The sequence below is a fragment of the Conger conger genome, chromosome 2, assembly GCF_963514075.1.
Source record: "Conger conger chromosome 2, fConCon1.1, whole genome shotgun sequence".
Taxonomy (NCBI): domain Eukaryota; kingdom Metazoa; phylum Chordata; class Actinopteri; order Anguilliformes; family Congridae; genus Conger; species Conger conger.
In genome coordinates, this window is record NC_083761.1 from 50,174,546 (window position 1) to 50,195,513 (window position 20,968).

The 20,968-nt window shown below is 39.7% G+C and overlaps 1 protein-coding gene across 4 annotated transcripts; it reads right to left on the minus strand.

Annotated features, from left to right (window-relative positions):
• Window positions 1-1,260: 1,260 nt before the first annotated feature.
• On the minus strand, window positions 1,261-15,816 carry si:ch211-180a12.2 (uncharacterized). 4 transcript variants are annotated; one of them, XM_061232511.1, is made up of 14 exons: window positions 15,702-15,796; window positions 12,120-12,142; window positions 10,212-10,523; window positions 9,228-9,530; window positions 6,528-6,833; window positions 6,224-6,334; window positions 4,744-4,905; window positions 4,346-4,576; window positions 4,108-4,158; window positions 3,622-3,879; window positions 3,183-3,530; window positions 2,579-2,851; window positions 1,781-2,077; window positions 1,261-1,608 (listed from the first exon to the last, which is right to left on the minus strand). In XM_061232511.1, exons 4-14 carry the CDS (start codon window positions 9,499-9,501, stop codon window positions 1,589-1,591), a joined length of 2,331 nt encoding a protein of 776 aa, XP_061088495.1. In that variant the 5' UTR covers window positions 9,502-9,530; window positions 10,212-10,523; window positions 12,120-12,142; window positions 15,702-15,796; the 3' UTR covers window positions 1,261-1,588. The 4 variants fall into 4 exon arrangements, with proteins under 4 accessions (XP_061088495.1, XP_061088494.1, XP_061088496.1 ...); XM_061232510.1 differs by lacking the exon at window positions 12,120-12,142 and having other exon boundaries at window positions 15,702-15,816; XM_061232512.1 differs by lacking the exon at window positions 12,120-12,142 and having other exon boundaries at window positions 10,212-10,511; window positions 15,702-15,783.
• Between the last annotated feature and the right edge of the window lie 5,152 nt (window positions 15,817-20,968).

A 20,968-nucleotide genomic window follows, 5' to 3' on the forward strand; every position in this document is an offset into this window, starting at 1 on the left:
CTGCAAACCTTGCATTCCTGCTTTCTCTCTCTCTCCCTTTCTGTCACTCACACCCTAATTGTTTCAATTTCCCTTGTCTTCTTACTTATCTACTAACTTTAGATCAGGATTGGGTAATACTAACATTCTAACCATGTGTTCATGTTACCGTACGTTTCTTGTGCATGTCATTTACTAATTTACTAACGCTAGGGCAGGATAAGTTTATTACTAATGATTACTAATTACCTCATTAACTTGTAAATCCTCCACACCTGATTTCCATTCTCATGCTAATTGTCTACACCTGTCTACACCTGCATATAAAGCTCAGTTTCATGTCTTGTCTTGGTGAAATTGTTTCCACCTGGTTGTCAGTGCACCTCTTTAGCGGGTTTTGTCAAGCCATTGTCTACCCGTTATGATCCAAGCCTGTTTATTGACCAAAGATTATTGAGTTCTGTTTTATTGTCCATTGCCTGCCTGTACCACGACTTTGCCTGCTGTCTTTGTGCTTTTGCCCCACGGAGCAGACTTCGGTCTTGACTTTTGTGCCGTCATCGACCCTGAGCCTGCCTACCATCTGCCTGTACTTCTGCCCCGCTGACAGCTTTCCTGGCTACTGGACCTTTTGCATGGTGTACCGATTACGAGACTGCCTTCTCCCTCGGTACTGTACTTTGGTTTTGGCTGGACGTGTATGAACATTGCTTGGTTTTTTGACTACGCTCACTGGACGTTCCCTGAATAAAGCCCTGATGGGACTTTATTACACCCCTGTTTCTGAGTCGTGCATTTTGGGTCCAACCCCCCACGCACCCGTCTCACCATCCCCTTTGGTGTGAGTGTGTGTATGAATGGGCAAATGAGAAGCATCAATTGTACAGCGCTTTGGATAAAGGACCAATATAGGACTATATAAATGCAGACCATTTACCATTTCCGAAAGTGTGTGGGATGTTTTGTGAACAAATATGCGCATACTTCTGCATCCTACACCCTGTGGTAAGGAAGGAAGCGGTAAGAGACCATGCGCATTAAGAAAAGCAACACAATGCTGCAGGCACTGCACAGAACTGCAGAACACAGAACAAACCACACAAACACAGTCACTTACATTTTATACAAGCTCTGTCTCTCTCCATATTCACAATATTGCAACATATACCATGTTCTTTTACCTGTGTGCAAAAGAATAATCCGCATATCATATATGACATATTGTCACTCTTATAAAACACACCAGCCATTGACAACAGAATAACAAAACAAAACTGTATGTAAAATGTAATGGCTTTAATGTGGAAGAAGTTTTGAAAAAAAAAAATATATATATATGCCGTTGAGTATGATACATGTATGTGTAAAAAAAGCTAGAAATATAATTCCAGAATTACAACTTTATTGCATCTTCATCTTTGTCTTAAGATTTATTTTTCTGGAAAATAAGAATATTGATAAATAAATAAATACATGTCTACAAATGTGTAGCCATCTTCAAGTTGAAATTATAATTTGATCATGACCAAGTGAACAGCAGGGGGTGCTGTAATGGTGATGAGATTTTCCATTATTCGCCTATATTCAAAAAGTACTTGCTGGTGTAAAATCATGACTCTTCCTGAGGTTCTGAAAGTATGAAAGTGAAAATATGTCTGGGTCAGAGATATGCATATATAGACATAAAACAGGGATACATTCACAACTCAGTTCTAGAAACAAGTTGAAACACACGTTTTAGTATTGCTTTACAGTGGTGCTCTGGAACATGCAAAAGAATGATATCAAACAATGTTATTACCTGTCCATGTTCGATATATAGGCAGAGCAAGGGCTGGGTGAGTGATTTCCACACTCACTCTTAAAGATTCATTTCCTCCTTTATCCTCCCTTCTGACATTCACTGTGTTTGTCATGGGAATATCGCTCTCTTTTCCTCTTTTTTTTTCATCCTCACTCTCTTCATCCTCCCCTTCTCTCCTCCTTTTTACTGCTGGTGTTCCAGGGCGTTTCTGCTCCATCTTAATCTCTCCATCATCTTTTTCATCAACAATTTCAATGCCATCTATCCCACAATTTGTTACTGCTTCTTCTGTCACTACAGAGGAATAAACAAATCATTCTTAGTACAATGATAAAAAAGAATACAACACGGCTATAAAGAAATAAAATGAATGAAGAAAAAAATCAAGAAATACATAAATGCTAACCACAATATTCTACTCATGGTACTTGCTATGTTTGTATCAGTTGCTTTGTATTGGTTTGCTGAAAACACTTTTTGTTCAGCAGAATGGAGTAAAAATATGATATAATAAACTTTGTAACTGAAAGGCTCTGGGGATTATTACATATTACTTTCATAATGTAAGGCCAGCCAGCTAATCCTACTTGCTACCAGCAGTGAGAAGTACACCTGCTCGTCCATTTTCAGCATACTGTTGATCAGCAGAACCCCCACACACAAGCGTGCTCCTCTACACACTTCCTAGCGAGTAAATTAAAACTCCAAAGCTCATGGCACATTTGCCTGTGCTTCACTATAATGAGCAGTAGAACAGACGTGGCAGACATCAGTACACCCAATAGAAGCCCTCACAGTGTGTATGCCTGTTCCGTTGGCTGTTGATGTATCTGTCAGTCTGTCCCCCTCTTCCTGAGGACCTCTGTATGGTGCACACACTCTTCAGCTCCCGGGTCCCATCTTCCCCTTCAACCTGACTCTCCGTGGAGACAAGGGGGGAAAGAGTGGCCCCTCCTGCTGCCCACAACAGTTTGGCTTTGGGATGACCCCCCAACAAAGTCAGAGAAAACACTCCAATCCCCCCTTTCTTCCACTGTACAGACAGAGAAGAGGGGATGGAGGGAGCATCTAAGAAAGTAGACAGAGATAAAGAGACAGAATGGAGTGTCAAAGGGGAGTGTGGTTATGGAATCAGATAGCCATGGACTCATCATAAATGGTATATTGAAATTATTACATTACATTACATTATTGGCATTTGGCAGACACTCTTATCCAGAGCAAGGCACATCTGAGTGCAAAGTGCATGCCCATAACCAGGGATAAGTGCGCTGAAAGACCCTAGAGGGAAGTACAATTTCAAGTGCTAACAGTACAACAAAGATAAGAACTAGGGGCTATTAATGAATTATATTTATATCTAAAAACTGTTTTTATACAGCACAATGCAATAGGTTACCTGAGTGGCTGTTTTGCCACTGTCTCTCAATCGGTTCCTGCAGGGAACAGTGCATCACTCTACAGGCAATTCTGGTCTTTTCCCTTTCCCTTTTCTCACTGCTTTCCACCCTCAGTGTGGCAGTTGCACGGTAAGTGCTGGGATGAGTCAGCAGGGGCCCCCAAATATCTCCACATTCCTCAATCTCCTCTTCATCCTGTTCCTCTATTATTCTCCACCAAGAAACTGAGATGTCAGGTGGGTAGAATCCTGTGACTTCACAGCCAAAGATCAATGGATCTTTAGGGGAGTGGCTGGATGCAGCAGGGTACGATATGATGTCAGACACATGAGGCCTCTTTATGAATCCTGTGGAGAACAAGTGTAAACACTTGACAATAAAGCATTTTCCTTCAGCTCTTCATTCCTGTACCCTTCGTGGTTTCTCTTTCTTCCTTACCTCTGGTCTCTCGTGTGATTGGTTGTTTGAGGGCCATGTGATGCACTGTTACCCACACTTTGGTCTCCCCTCTCTCGAGCTCGGTGCGGGGAAGTTTGCACTGGCTGATGGCTGAGAAGAAGCCCTGGGCATCAGGGCGGGGGGCAGAGAGGGGTGCTGGAGGTGCCACAGGGCTGAGTTCTCCACCCTGACAGAACCAGCGGAAGGTGATGATGTCAGGGTGGAAGCCAGAAGCTTGGGCTGTGAGAGTGACGATGCCTGGAGACGGCAGGGAGGTCAGAGGTCATATATATGCAGACACACTGCACTGCAGTAGGCGGTAATTGTGCTTTGTTCACGATATCCTTTGCTACATAAACACCATTCAATTTCACTGCTAAACTACTCTGAGCCTCAGCTCTGTGCAAATGCTTTAACGGACATAATCATATACTGTGAGTGGAGAAAATCGGTTGTTAAATACCGAGATAAACAAGATAATAATACCTGAGCTATCAGCTGGGTCTGTGAGTTGAATATCAGATACTTTGGGAGCAGCTGCAAAAGGAGAGTTCAGAAAACACGAGAAAATAAAATGAGCCAAAAGAATGATGGTAGACAGCAGATGCTGACAAATCATTTTCCCTGGATAGAGATTTTTTTAAAGACAAGATTCAATGTATGAAAATTATCAAAACAAAATATAATTAAAGTAAAATACATTATTTATGTAGTCTTCCTTTACCCAACAGTGTGAACTTGTCTGACACTCTCTCCACCACCACTTTGTCTTTGCCCATATATGAGACCTGGCATTTGAACACTGCTCCCTTGTGAATGGAAAGGTGAGGGATGAAAGAGAGAGAGGAAAGTAGCTGTTGAGTGCTGCCATTTCCTGAGAGAAGGGGGCGTTGCGTGTGAAGCTTGTAATATCCAACTTCTCCACCTGGTGGCAGCAGAGGACCTTTCTCTGTAACTAATGGAGGAAAAAAATGATGTTTACAGCAGGATATGGAACAGAAACAGACCCAACTATGAGTAATTATACTGATGAGGAGTTTGCAATAACATGGCAATAACGAACTATAATACGGTATATGCTATAATGTGAATGAACATGTGAATATTGCTATAGAACTATACCTGTTTGGGAAGTGTCTGAGATGAGCTTGTCATTGAGGAACCAAGTTGTCTGCACTCTGTCTACTCTCCTGCCCTCCACACTCACAGTAACTCTGCCTTTCTGACCAACAATTACCCGAGGGGGCAGGATTATTCCAGACACACTCAGGGACTTTTGCTTTTCTGGGTGAAGAGAAAGAGAGAGGGGGAGAGAGAGAAAGGTACAATAGGTCATTGCGGACTTCTAACAGTCAACAGAGGAATTGTAGCAACAAATACCCTCAAACCACAACACTGTTTGTCCCTCCCCATTCTCTGTGAACGCACTGACGTTGAAACCCCCCCCCCACGCCATTGGCTCTGGCAATTAGAACCAATTTTCAACCAATTCACTTGAATTATTGTGCAGCTATACAATGTTTTGTTATGGAGTGTCGGTCCTTCAACTGTGTATTTTCAAACCTGAAATTAAGGACTATAAACACAGGCAGAGTGTGAGTCAACATGTCAGTGGGCCTTTTTCAATGAAAGGAAGGGATTTACAATGGTCTTGAAACAATGTTTTAACACAAATATCTAACCAATTGTACCTTTAAGGTTAAACACTGCAACCCTGAGCTGTGACAGGCCCAGCTTAAATGATTAAATCTTGTTCTTCAAGCTGGCTGCTTTCCTGATATCTGGAATCAGGATCTTATTTCCCCAATTTACAAGAGAGGAGACAAATTTGACCCCAATAACTACCGAGGCATCTGTGTGAGCAGCAATCTGGGGAAGGTTTCTGCAGCATCATCAATACCAGAATGCTGACCTTCCTTATCAAACACTTCAGCAAAGGACAAATTGGCTTTCTACCAAAAAATCTAAATTTTGAATGCTTTATTGATTTAAAGGCTTTTGATTCTATTTGGCAAAAGGGATTATTTCACAAGATTTACCAAACTGGTGTTGGGGGGTAAAGCTTGTAACATAATCAAATTTATGTCAATAATATGTTTGGAGTAAAAACTGGCAATAACAGAACAGATTTCTTCAGTCAAGAACAGGGTGTTTTTCAGAGATGCAACTTTTCACCAACTCTCTTTAATATCTCTATTAATGAATTAGCGGTGCTGTTGGAACAATCTGTAATCCCTGGGCTCAACCTAAACAACAAGGAAGTTACATTCATTCTTGCTCTATGCAGATGACCTGGTGTTGCTGTCACCCACAGAACAATGGGTACAACATCTGGACCTGCTAGAGCAATACTGTCAAACCTGGGCACTGACAATAGACTTGAAAAAAATCTAAAATAATGATATTCCAAAAGAAACCGAGATTTCAGGAAACCAGGCACGTGTTCACTCTCAGAAACAGGATTTTAACTATTAAATAGGCATTGTGGTAGTTTTGTTTCAGGAATGATTACTAAAGTTAGTTTTATGGAAGTAGTAAAAAATAGAGAAAATAAATATCTGTTGTGTGTGTGTTGGGGGGGTGGGGGGTGGGCAACACTCACCATCCCTCTTCCTCCAGGAGAACCCAAAACACAGCAACAAAACCAAAACCAGAGAGATGATCATAAGAGCAACCGAGGCCTTGGCTGACTTGGTCAGTACTATGCCCTCCTCTGAAAGAGAAAGGTGGAGGAGAGGTGTTAGTATCTTTTTTCGACATCATGCTCTTCTATTGGGAGCAGGGGAGAAATTCATATACAATTGTTACAATGTGGTAAGAGACAAAAACATAATGAAAAAGTTCATAAAAAAATGAGCAATCAAAAATATTAACTAAGTCTACCTTAGCCTTCAGACAGCTCATACCATTGGTATCAGTAATGAAGAGATCCACAGTTGCAGAGATCGGCTCAGGAACAGAAGGCTGCCAGACGACACACTGGACCTCCCCAGACCTTTCCCTCTCCTCCTTGTTCAGAGTGCGAAAATGTCTGGTTCTGAAGGTGCCTCCTGGGCTGGGCAGGACTAAAGGAGGGTCAGGCAAAATGGAGCCATTCTGGACCCATTGAACAGTGATTTCCTTTGGGTAAAATTCTTCAATGTCACAGGAGAGGGTGAGAGGGGAGGAGGGTGAGTCAGCGGGGATTGTGGAGAGTGTGACAGTAGGGAGTTCTGAGAGGGAGAAAGATAAAAAGAGAGGCAACATTGAATCTCATCCTGCATGTTTCTTTGGAGGAAGACAATACACCTCTTAATGTTGTTGGCAGACATAAATGACAATTTAAAATGACAATTATTTATTATCATTGAGAAACATCAAAAAACATCAAAAATGTGAAACTGTTTCAACATACAAATTTAAGTTTAAACTTAAACTTACTAAATAGTTTCATAGGTCACGCTGTCTTACTATAAATCGGTATTGTAATCAACTGAAAAATGTTAACACAATGAAGGTGGAATTTATCAAAGAGGTATTGACAAAGCATTAAATTATATTGAATTGACAAGGAATTTATTTGAAATATCAAAGTGAGCTACTCATATTTCAAATCAAAGGTTTGAGCATCTGTCTTAAGACAACAAAACTTGAGTCTAGGCCTAAATCAGGGTTAAGGTCAAATATTAATCACATATTAATATCAAGTGAATATGTGAAGTGTTTGCATTTGCTGAAAGCCTAAAAAGACAGGAAATTAAATTGATCAGCCCTAATGGTAACATCAGCCTGCTCTCCATCAAGGTATCAGCACAGATATCAGACAACATACTACAGCCATGTACAATGTATACTGTACGTCAAGCAACATGTACTCACCACTGGGAAGATTGTTTAAGATTCAAACCAAAATGAATGATCTTACAGTGGTGCACTGTAACATTATTGGCAATTTTGCATATTATAGTCAGAGACAATATACTTATTTTGCACTTTTCTAAAGCATGCTTTATTTCCAACATGTCCAATGTGTCCTATTTGGGACCATATATCGTGTGTCGCTCTGTCAACATAGCTTGCTGACATACCGTGTCGGTACGTAGCATAACATTTTTAAACGAGTGATTGATCCTGCATTAAAGTGTATATTGTAAAGTATGGAGTGTATATTTCTATGATCTCGCTCATATACAGTAGGCCTACTTCTACTGGATAAAAGTGCAGAAGCAGATATATAGCATACAGTATAATTATTGGGCCTATATATAATGATTAATATTTGTCCAAAAGTCAGTTAATGATAGTGTCACTAGTCTGAGAAAATGCTTCTATTTTGCATTCTTTTTCATGACTAATTATATTATCAGCATAATAATTTGAGTGAAAAATTGAATCTACATCAATTTGTAGTATTTGGAATGTCTAACTTTTGCTTTAATGGCAACGTGCACTCAAACTGGCTCCACAAATTTGTGCAACACCTGATGATTCATGTTATCTCAGCATTATTTGTTATATTATACATGTTCCAAAGAGCATCTTTTGATGTTACTGAATGCTTGGCTTTTGTCAGTCTTCAAGTGCTCCCATAAATGTTCAATTGGGTTGAGGTCATGTGATTGTGGATTGTCCAGCACTCCTTGCTCTTCTTTGGTCTTCAAGCAAAGCTTTGAAGTAACTTTAATTTGTTTTTATTTATTTTTAAATCCTAAAACTTTCAGTTTATTTCCAGGATTACATGAAATGACATTGATTAAATTGAAAATCCCCAGATTTTCAATGTGGTCTCAGACTTTTGGATCCCAATGTATATTTCTGAATTACCCACAGAATGAGTGGTCTTGTGTCTGGATTTGTTGGATTTAAATGGAGTTATTCATGCACAAAAGTAAAAAAAAGTATTAATGTTTTAAGGGTATCCATAACACGGAAAAGGGCGCACCATAGCAATACCAAAATAGTAGTTGCCGAACAAGTTGCCATTGTAGTAGACCTGTGAAATGGCATTGAGATTGGTTTTGAAACGGGTAAGATATTAAGATTCAAAATGTGCTATTTTGAATGGACATGCAAACCAACGCAAACGTATAGTGTGCTCACTATAATCAATCATGCAGCATCCATAATAAAGAGAACCCAGGCATACGTTCATCAAACCTGCATGTGTGGATCACCTGATGTGGATACGGATGTAAATAACCTTAAATTAAAGGTGACATTCTGCACCTTATTTATTCAAATCCAATGTGCTGGATTACAGAGCCAAAAGAACAGAAACTGTAATTTAGAGAATCATTTTGGATTATGTTCTCATTAATGAGAATTCCCCAAAAGATCAAAAATATTGAATAAAATGATTATAACAAGTATGTTTTACTCTATGGGCAAACTGCAATAGTGTAATAGTAGCAGATATTCCATTCTGTATACGAGTCAAGATTTAGTGATGATGTTCTGTCTAGTTATTGTGTATTTTACAGCAATGATTTTAGCAGCTGCTGTACTTTCATTACTGTGAGGCAGGCAATAAGGAAGATAGGGAAAATCGTAAAAATAAATAAATAAAAAAAAGATGAGAGGAAAAAAAGGCAAGAAAAGAGGAAGAATGGATGATTAAAGACTCTCACGGGTAAAGTTGAGTGGAAGCTCTATGGCTAGAGGCTTCTGCAGGGCAGCATGGTTGACCACGCAGCTGAAGTTGATATATTTATCCTCGGCAGTGGGAGTGAGAGCCAGACTGCTCACAGCCCAGAAGTAGCCATCGCTGGTGTGGTTGACTGCTGTGAATGGACGGGGCGGGCGCACCTCTTCTCCTCCTTTCATCCAGGAGAAATAGATCAGAGGCGGAGTGAAGCCCTGAGCCAAACATTTGATCTCATTTTCTCTGTGGAGAACCACCATTGTCGATAGGCTTGTTAGGGAGGGTGGGGCTGGCAGAGACAGAGAACGAGATAAATCAATTATTGGTAATAATAATAATGATAACAATAATAATAGAAATCGTGATTATTTATTATTATTATGTTAGGAGGAATTGTGGACGTAGAGCTTGCCGCTGAAATGACATAATCAGTGAATGATGAATGGTTTCTGTATAGTATTTAAACAACGTTGTCGTAAATGGGTCAACATTCTGATAACGTTTCAGTCATCATTCACAAAGCTCCTAGTCTTTATCCATCACTGTTTATCTTACTCAATGTAAACACTACTCTCTGGGTCAAGATCAGAGGGTCTCCATTGTCTGAGAGTTCTGTGGCATGGTGGCTGTAAAAGACCAGCTTGTTTGAATAACAAAATCAGATGCATTTATCTGGGACCTGAATCCCAAAGCAAGATTAGCAAGTTAGCTGGATGACTGCACCGAGTAAAACCTGGAAGCCTCACAGATCCCGAAAATGGACTGAAGTAAAAAGAGCTGTTCAGTAAGTGCAGTTATCCAGCTAACTCAGTAATCCTGTTTCATGACACAAGCCAATCTCTCCCGCTCCAATCTATGATGCAATCTCCCCTGCACACAGAAAGAGTGCCCCTGCGGTGGGAAACAATCTTTTAGTTTTCAAGTCTGAAAGTAGACAATAACCATTTCTATCGACCATAACAATACCTACCTAAAATAATTACTGTTATGTTGCTGGAGTACAGCTCACTGTTGTTGTAGGCGATGCTGCATGTGTACTCCCCCTGTTGGCTGAGTGTGGTATTATGCACTGTCAGTGAGAAGGTCCCATTTGAAAATGCACTTTGATCCACACTGAAACCTTCTTTGATGTGGATAACATTGGTCCCAGCTATAACAGCGATACCTAATCCTTTGTGGAACCAGTTGACCTCTAAAAAGGAAGAGTTTATCTCCTCCTCAGAAAGAGAGCAGGGTAGAAGTGTTGAGAAGTAGGGCTTGGTCCAGATTTCTATTGGGGAGACTGACAGTGAGAGAGGCAAGATTAATAACTGCAATGGGAGTAAAATACAAATGCCATCTGTTCCAAGGTACAGCAAATACTTTTATTTTGGAGGAAGATAAAATTCCTTTGATATAGTCTTTAATAGATAATCCATGTATGTGTTTCACAATCTACACAATCATCTGCTGGTTGAATCATCTTACATTGAAATCAAAAGCAAATTCCCTGAATGTTCTAAATAATATTGCAACCACATTCTGGACGTCCAACCTCACCTGCTATACCCAGACCCTGCCACCCGTCACCTAAAACAAGTAATGTAATATTTTCTATAACACCCCGCCCCCTTCGTAAAGTCAGCCAATCACACTTAACCCATATTGAAAACAATTACTGCTTCTGAGAAATAGTTGGATGGTTTCTGAATGAACAAGAGATGGGGATATGAGTAAGAATGAACGCAGAACAGAAAGATAAAGGAGGTGAAGTTTCACTACTGCTTATAATGCGAGGTGTCCTCATGCCTTCAAATCAGTCTTACATATGTCAGGGAAATATTTTCAACAATGTACTGTGTAAATATTTGGATCTGAAGAGAATGTACAACTATAAGGTAAACTTGTCTGGCTGGCTTAATCTTATTTGGCTGGCTTAATCAATAACTAGCACAATAAATATTTGCCGCTTGGTATAAAGGCACTGATTACAAAGTGTTTATATTACTGCTATTAATCACCGTTATAGATGAAGCAATATGGTTGGAAGGAATAAGAGGGAAAGAAGTAAGGAGGGAGGAATGGGTGAGAAAGGGGTCACTATGAACAAGTGAGAGAGAGTGAGTGTGTGAGTGAATGAGAGAGAGAGAGAGAGAGTGAGAGAGAGAATACTGTCTATACATTGAGGAAACACAAATAATACAATAACCCTGGAATCCTGACCGAAATTCTGTACCTCTAAACCCGGAAACATTACCTGTAAATACTAAGTGGCTCTCCAATATCAAATCCAGGCATTCAACTTGAGCCCGTCCCTTACAAACACTATCTACATTTTTCACATAGCATTTATAAACCCAGAAACATTACCTTTAAATACTAAGTGGCTCACCAATATCAAATGCAGGTGTCCAAATCAAGCCTGTCCCTTACAGGTAAAATACTATTTTCACCTATTGTAAATACAATGCAGTTTTTACTATACATGCTATATACCACATATTAACAAGCCACATGTTTCTTCTGGGCAGATGCAAAGCAAAACATAATATATTATAGATTACCAAATAGTATCTCATACACATACAAAACTAGACAATGGTGAATGTCACTGTAATTCTCCAATATAATGACCATGATTAAATCAGTCCATAATTAAATCACAATTCGGACACAATAAATACCTCGTTATTATGTCATATGCCAGACATTTCCTCATTCAATAAGTTGAGCTCTCAAACTACACTTACAAAGTTAATTTAATTAATTTGTGATCTTATGGCATTTTGCAATCAATGTCTCATACATGAAGTGATTATTTCAGTTGTCAGTTATTTGCTGTCTGCCAATGAAGTTTGGTTTGTGATCATTGCTAAAAGAACAATAACACAATACTCACCATGTTTTATTACAATCAGGAGGCTGAAACAGAAAGGGACTTTAAACTTCATGGCAACTGACTTGTTCAGCACTAAGTTCTTATCTTCCCCCTGTCTTGCACTGGTATATATGGGGTATGGTGAGAGGGAGGGGTTAAGACGCAGAGACTCGCAGTGATTAAGAAACACTGGAAACAACAAAAAGGGTTGAGCAGGGTTCCAAGCAATATGTACAGCCTACAAACGGACCATCTCCTAGAGTGCACGTCACCATTACACGGGGGGGGAGAAACACGGGGATACAGACGGTGAATGTCAATTGAGATTTAACTTAGTCTTCTGAACCTTCCAAATATTTCTGTGTTGTATTATAACAGGCCCTGGATTGTAGACCAGTTCAATTTGTTAGACTACACTTTGTGGGGAGGAAGGGGGTGTTCTCCACCTTTCCTTGCTTTGTTCATGTTCTATCACTCTCCAGACATAAATGATAAGCCTTGCTTATTTAGTTTAAATAGTTAAATAGTAACTAGGCAATGTAATTGTAGTTTGAACTATAAAGTATTTACAACCCAAATGTTCATTATTCATTGGCAAGCTGCTTGAAAACAGTCAAAACTGCTGTAACACATTTCACACCATTTTTATCCATGGTATATCCTCTGTAATGAATTTATACCATACATCTGTATTCTTCTTGATGTGTGTTAATATGCTGTAGTGGCTATTCAGTACATATATACGAAAATAACTCTACCCACTGCCCTCTTTCACTCTGCCCTTTCTTTCAACTATGCATTCTTTTCTTTTTCCTTTGTGTTTTTGCCTTTCAATTACAACAAAATGAAAGAGTCACAGCTCTCTAAATTAAACAAATTAAATAAACACTCTCCATTGATTTTCTGTGTTTGTTATTTGAGGTTCACATTCTGCCCTTTTGAATGCACTCTCTCATTTCCTTTCTTTGCCTTCCCAGCCAGAATTGTACCTTTCATCATTGGAAGATTGAGTGTGTCTCTGTCAAGTGACCAGAACATGGAGATTGAGAAGGAGTGGTCAGACAAACGAGGTCAAACGAATCAGACTAGCACACATACTGTGTACATAATTCCCTATTGAAAGCTATGCACACAAATTCAATGTTTGTCTATAGTGGTCTTACAATACTGATGTAGCTTAGTCAGTTTCCATTTAATTACATCTTTAATATAAATGAAACAGAAAAAAAAACAGTAAGTATGGGATGAGGGGTTCAGAAACAGAATTTCAACTGTTGATCAAAACCAAAGCCTACCAAAGCTAGACTGTTCCTTTTCTCTCTTTTCTTGCAGAAGAAAACATAATGTACCCACACACTGTTAAAAGGCTGCAAGTAATTTAATACAGTTAAACATCATGTAGGTATGTTCAGACCATGTTTGCCAAAACTATGAACAGTCCGGTGGGCATTTTCCTAAACACCAGTACACTAAACACATGCATATAGGCTTATTTAGATGTCATTTCAGATTTGAGCATCCACACACCAGTCACATGCAAGTTGTATGTCTACCTAGCTGATGTATATCTACATACCGATCTAACACAAATGGAACAGCAAAGATGACTCCATTTTTCTTCTCTTTTTTTGTTCAAACTTGGCAAAAGCAACTGACCTGTGTCAAATATGTGGGAAAATGGAATTGGGATACTTTTAGCTGCAGTCTGAACATAGCCTTCAAGTGATTTGCTTTTCATCAGGATTAGGGGTTTCCCCTTTATTTTGCCCACTTTCTTTTATGATTCTTTTGTGACATTTTCCACTAGGAATTAGAGGCATTGGAATGAACGAGACCAAATGTCCAGGAATTATTGCCAGGAAGCTCATACTTGGGTAGCCAGTGTTTTTCCACTGAATTTTTCCACAGAATTAACAAAATACCATTTGGTCAATTCTATTTTGCCAATTTCAAGATGAGTTTGCAGTTTGTACTAGGACTTCCAGAGTGGAAATTCCAGGCATATGAATACCATTTGAGTCACAGGTTCATACACAGAAACAATCCATATACAAACAAAATAAGGATTTTACACAACCATTGGCATGCTGATGTGTCAATTGCCCAAGTAGCTGACTAATTACACCTTTATGAAACCACCTGCTCAATTTTGTATCCTAAATTCATGCAAGCGTTTCCTTTATTCTGGTAGTTACCTGTATACACAATGTTTAAATGTACTAGTTGGCCCATGAAGATCTGATACCAGATCGTTCAGATGTTTACATTCAGATCTGTGACTCCCTCCACATGATAAAATATTTTTTATGAATCCAATCCATATCTGATTTCTTGTAATTAGAGTACAATAATCAAATGGGAGATGTATCAAATTTGTCAAGATATTGGATATATCCCACAAAAATAGACGCATTGTGTATGGGGCCTTTATCAGTTGAAAGTAATCAGTAAAACTACGGGATCAAAGCCTCAGTCTGACAAATTCTTGGCATGAAAAATACCTTGCCGCACATAGATTCCAACAGAAACCTGTACTAAACAAAGATTAGAGCAGTGTTGCATGTATTTCCAGGCCTTGTTGCAAAAGTGATACCTCTATGGGACATTAAAATAGAAGGTTAAAAAGGTGGTTCTGTTTATTCTTGCACAATATTAAAAGGTGTATTGGGATCTTGTTTCTTGGCTCCCCTACTGAAAGTGTCTATTGGTTTTCCCTTTCCCAATATTTACAGATTTTAACATCACTTCATGAATACCATGAATTAGAACACACTTCACTAGGGCTCTCTGTATTTACTCTAGAGAAGGTAAAAGTAATCCATATCTCTGATGCCATATAGAAGGGTGATGACTTGTTTCTTTAAAGAGGGAATTTGCTGATACAATATGTACACTGTAAAAATCAACAGTCCTCTTTAGCCATGTCCACTCATTTATTATCTACAGTTAAACGTACAGACGGGTGACAAATTAAAGGGAAAACCTAAATAAATGAGTACCGAAACATAACAAAAGCAGATCCTTCCGTATCGGTGGACTTCATATAATTAAGCAGTTAATATCCTATCATGCTCTATGGTATATACAGCAATGCTGAGCAGGCCCAGTTGACCTTGATTTTGGATCAAGATGGCAAGAGGAAAATATCTAAGTGACTTTGAAAGAGTATTCATTATTGGGACATATTATTATTATTATTATTATTATTATTATTATTATTAGTCAGTTACAAAGACTGCTCAACTGGTTAGTGTTTCAATAGGAACAGTGACTACAGTAACATATGCCTTTACCGGAGATCTATAGGAAAGACATCACTAAATAGGGTCAGACATGTAACTCACCGTGTTCTGAACACCAAGTTGAGCTAACTAAATTTTTTCACATGGGTTGCAGTTTGCCATCACTGATTACACAAATGTATCCTATTTGTAACTCAAGTTTATAAATTAGAATCATGCCAGTCAGATTTTAACATTTCGAGACGATAAATGAATACAGACACACTGTTTTAGCCTATCCCGGCAATCTAAAAACCCAGAACATTACTTTTTACGCAAAGAAATCCCATCGTATTCAGTATATAAACCACGAAAAACATACTTTGAATCCAGACTTCAAGGTTATGTAGTTTTCTCAAATTCAGCTTTCACTGCTCTTGAATATTGAATCAGTATAGAGCTTTATATCGATTCCCGATACATCCGAAGTATCGTTCCGGATACACCCACTTTACCTCCCTATTAGAGAGACTTGAGTCTCAGATCTCGCGGCTTTCATCCGCCATTACGTGACAACTTTCTTGTCTTGACAGTTCGGAATTAATTCTGGGATATTTGTATATATAAGTCAGAGCCGTCAGAGCATGCAACACATCTTGAACAAACAGAGTTAAAATGCTGTAATTCGTTGCAGTGCAAGGTTAAAAATATGGTAATTCATGCAAGGTTAAAAGGTTATTGTAATTCATTGCTTTGTAAAAAGGATTGAGTTAAAAAATGCATTCTGATCTGCAGATCAGGTTATTGTAATCCATTGCTCTGGCCTTCGCCTACCAAGTAAAAGAGGTTAAAAATATGGAGGCTGACAAAAATATAGCCTATGTGTTTATAATGTACAGTCTAATTCGAATTTTCATTCCATAATGTTTTGGGAAAATGCACTTGAAGTTACGTTCCCTATTTCGTATAGTTTAGTTATCACTCTGTAATCTACTGATCTGTTGTGGATCGCTAATGCCTCGTTCAGACCTTGTAGGAAAACAACGTGTTGCTTGCGTTCGGTCATTACAACATTGGACTTGATCGCAGCAACATCGTGTCCGTGTTTTTATTCTTTCTATTTCCCCTTACAGGGGCGTAACATGTGCGCATCCTTTACTTCCACTTCCAGACTTTCGTTTGGACTCCAAGATGGATGCGTGCTCACTATGTGCACTCGGAGCAATTTGACACACAGCTAGTGAGTCAATGTTAGCTCGTTTGTTTAACTGCCAACTTGGAATTCTGAAGTGCGCTCAGAAATGGTGTTCTTTTATCGCCTTTTACCAGTATGTCCTCTTTACACAAGGATGTTTTCACCTTCACTCACAGATATCATTTTCTTCCTATTCCAGAATCCAAATTAAATAAATGCAGCTTTTAGCTAATCGGCTAACATTGATGTTACTGAAGACTTTCTCTAATTCGAATGGTTTTCGAATTAAAAAATGCTAGTCTAACCTGCGCACAATGACAAGCCAAACCTTTTTTATTGGTGCTAAATTCACACAGCCAAAAATGAATTATCAGTAGTTCATTAGCCAAGAGGGATTTATTTTATGAACTAGATGTTCATGTCAAATTATCAGGCCTTCCACTGGAAGCATGTACTGCAGTAAATTATCAGACCTTCCCCTGGAAGCATGTACTGCAGTAATTTATCAGGCCTTAAACTAGAACCATGTACTGCAGTAATTTATCAGGCCTTCCCCTGGAACCATGTTCTGCAGTAATTTATTAGGCCTTCCCCTGGAAGCACGTACTGCAGTAAATTATCAGGCCTTCCACTAGACACATGTACTGCAGTAAATTCTTAAGCCCCACCTGGGCTCTGGCTCCAGACACCAGACTTCCCAAAGGCAAACAAAGTCCAAGATTTATTCAGTATGCATGCTATTAGATTTGATAATTTACTTTTTTATATTTTACTATATGCATTAATGATGTTCAGTCAGATGTCAAATTATGTACAGTACTGTGCAAAGGTTTTAGGCAGGTGTTTAGGCAGAATGTTAATAGTTTATTTTGATCAATGAACAAAATGCATGAACAGAAGAAGTGAATGAACAGAAGAAAAATCGAAATCAAATCAATATTTGGTGTGACCACCCTTTGCCTTCAAAACAGCATCAATTCTTCTAGGTATACTTGCACACAGTTTTTGAAGGAATCTAGCAGGTAATTGTTCCACACATCTTGAAGAACTAGTCACAGGATTTAGGCAGCCTCAAATGCTTCTGATCAGGGCTCTGCTCATACCATCACTTCCAGGTTTCTTGTTCTTCTTTACGCTGAACATCTTCCGATTGTGAAGGGAAGTAAGCATGATGTGTCTTTCATCTACTGCACTAAGCACAGAGCTTGGACAGCACATCTGGAAACCCCTGTCTGCCTTGAAATTTCTGCCTGGGACAAACCTTGCTGATGCAGTATAACTACCTTGTGTCTTGTTGCTGTGCTCAGACTTGCCATGGTGTATGACTTCTGACATTATACTGTCTTCAGCAACCTCATCTTGGAAGCAGAGATTGGCTGTTCCTCACACAGTTTTAACCCTCCTACACAGCTGTTTTTGTTTCAGTTAATGATTGTGTTTCAACCAACATATTAAATTGATGATCATTAGCTCCTGATTGGTATAATTGGTTAATCACACACCTGACTATATGCCTACAAAATCCCTGACTTTGTGCAAGTGTACCTAGAAGAATTGATGCTGGTTTGAAGGCAAAGGGTGGTCACACCAAATATTGATTTGATTTAGATTTTTCTTCTGTTCACTCACTTTGCATTCTGTTAATTGATAAAAATAAATTATTAACATTTCTATGTTTGAAAGCATTCTTACTTTACAGCATTCTTCCACACCTGCCTAAAGCCTTTGCGCAGCACTGTAACACTTTTCACTCTCACCCTACTATCTTCAGCTCAGGCTTGTGTGCACGTGCTGCACTCTTTCTGCAGAAATAAATCATATTTCCTTTTGGATGCCTTGTCATGCCTGGTTATTATATGGAAATAATTTTCTCAACTCGACGATGACTGTAGATGAGAATTGTGCTTTATTGTGTTTTGTTGTTGTTCCCAGGACCTTCAGTGTGCATTTGGATAAAAGTATGATGGATCATGTCAGGCTCTGAGGCTAGACCTGAGAGTGAGGTTTGAAGAGATTAAATTTCAGTTGGCAACTTTGCTTCACGTAATTGCTTGGTGCATTCCTTGTATATGTGACTAGTAATGTGACCAAGGACATATCTTAGCATGACTATTGACTGTATCAGTTACACTTTCTGGATTGAGACATAATCACCATAGGTTTCTATTGGTGTCACTGTCTCCGGTTACAAATGAAATGCTGGCCCTGTGTCTTTTGTAAATTTCCATCTGTGGAGTATAAATCCTCTAGTTTTTTATGCTTGGTTTTTATGCATGAGAGATATTTTGTTGATTATATTTATATAAAAGCTCATTTTTAAATACTTGTTCATAAGCTTGACTCTACTAATCATGTTTAAAGTGTCATTAGTTATAAGAAATTTCAAATAAAGCAAGGCTGCCAGCCACAGTGGTGATTAAGAGGGTTCCATAACTAAAATATTACTGTTTCCTTAATGTGCAATGAACGTACAGTAATACATGTGTGTTCCAAGAGTGCATGTGTTCCTTGTAGCCCAGATGTAGGTCTGTTCATTTAGTTATGTTTTATTTTCATCCAAGCCGGTGGGAGATCCACCAAAATACGTTAGAATGTTGCACTTTACCTATGGTTCATGTTCTTTGTGTTCACACAGCGTTATTTAACTGCGGACCATAACTTGTAAGCAAATGGCATGTGCAAGCAAACTGTTCTCATTGGTCAGAATTTTGGTTCGGGAAATGCATCATCTTCCTTTGGGGAAAAAAAGCTAAGTACTTTCTGACCACATTCAGGATAAATTTACTATGTGCGATCTGCCTCCGGATCTGGACAAGCTAGTGGATCTACCTATCCATATCAACACTCGCCTACAAGAACATTGCGCTGACCGACGTCCTCCGCACCACCCTGTGTACCCCGCTCCTGTGCCCAGACGCCCCAGTGCTCCTGCTTTTACCACAGTTTCCACACCTTAACCCATGCAATAGACCAAACCCGCCTCAGTCCCCAAGAAGGACAACAACTCTTCACTGAACATCTCTGCCTGTACTGCTGGGGCCCAGGACATTTTGTGCCCAGCATAAGACAAAGCCTGTCTGTGAAAGAGGAGCTTCTGGCGAGCATTTCATTGACACCAGCCTCCTCCATTTCCCGCTCCATGTTGCATGTCCTGCTCTCTGTCCTGCTCCATTGTGGATTCTGGGGCTGACGCTAACTTCAACTGTCCATCCCTGGCTCAATGCATGGGAGTTCTGACCTCTCAGCTGGCTGTACTTCTGCAGACCAACGTGCTCACTGGTGCCCCCTTGGTCGAGATACAAAGAGTTACCTGCCCGATTGAAGTCTTGGTATCCGGCAATCCGGAACCACGGAGCCCCACTCCCCTTTTTCCCGCCCCTGGCCTTCCTTTTCCTTTCCCCCAGTTTTTTGTTTTAACCCTGCCCCAACCCCTGGCCCCCATTTTTCTAAAGGCCCTCCCTGTCCCACCAGACCCGTAGCCCATTAGACTCATTAGAGTGGAACACAAAAGGATCTCACTTTGTATTAGTCATAGTAGACTATGCCACTCAATATCCAGAGGCGATTCCCGTCCGCAATATACCTGCTAAGACTAATACAGAGGTGCTGTTTAATTTTTTCTCCCATGTGGGAATCCTGAAAGAGATTTTCACAGATCAAGGCACCTCTTTTATGTCACTGACACTGAAAGAGCTAAACAAATTGCTGGACCTCAGGTCTATTAGAACCAGCGTCTACCACGCTCAAACTGAGCATGGAGCGGTTCATTCTAATAGCGGAGGGGCACGTCATCATAACATTACATTATTGGCATTTAGCAGACGCTCTTATCCAGAGCCACGTACAGTTGATTAGACTAAGCAGGAGACAGTCCTCCCCTGGAGCAATGCAGGGTTAAGGGCCTTGCTCAAGGGCCTGACCTTGCTTATGACAACCATGTCTTGTCTGATCAGCTGGCATTGGAAATTCCCTGACTAAAACTCATCCAGTCCCACTTGACAGATTTTGCTGACATATTCTCACCCTGACCAAGAAGAAAAAACCTTATAGAACCCCAACTACACACCCATCAGGGCACTGTACAAGAAAAAACAGGTAAACACACGAAATTTGATGCATACTCTATGCCTTGGGTGGACGGGCTGCTGGATCGGTTTGGTACTACTCATGAGAGTCAGTGAGGATGTGTGTGGCAAGTGTGGCTCGGTTTGCGGGAAGGAGGCAGGGCAATACGATACACCAGCTTGTTAAGTAGGCACGCACCTTGACTACATTACGAATCAGCCCAGGACCTTCTTTCCACAGTAGGCGTTTGCGACTGGAGAACCACATCTGCGAGTGCTTGAGCCAAACCAGAGCTGACAAGCCACAGAGACCAAGCCTGCTGAAAAGCTCCCTGAGTCGGGTTAATTTTCTTTGCATTCCTTTTTATTTTATTTTATTGTTTTGGCCCG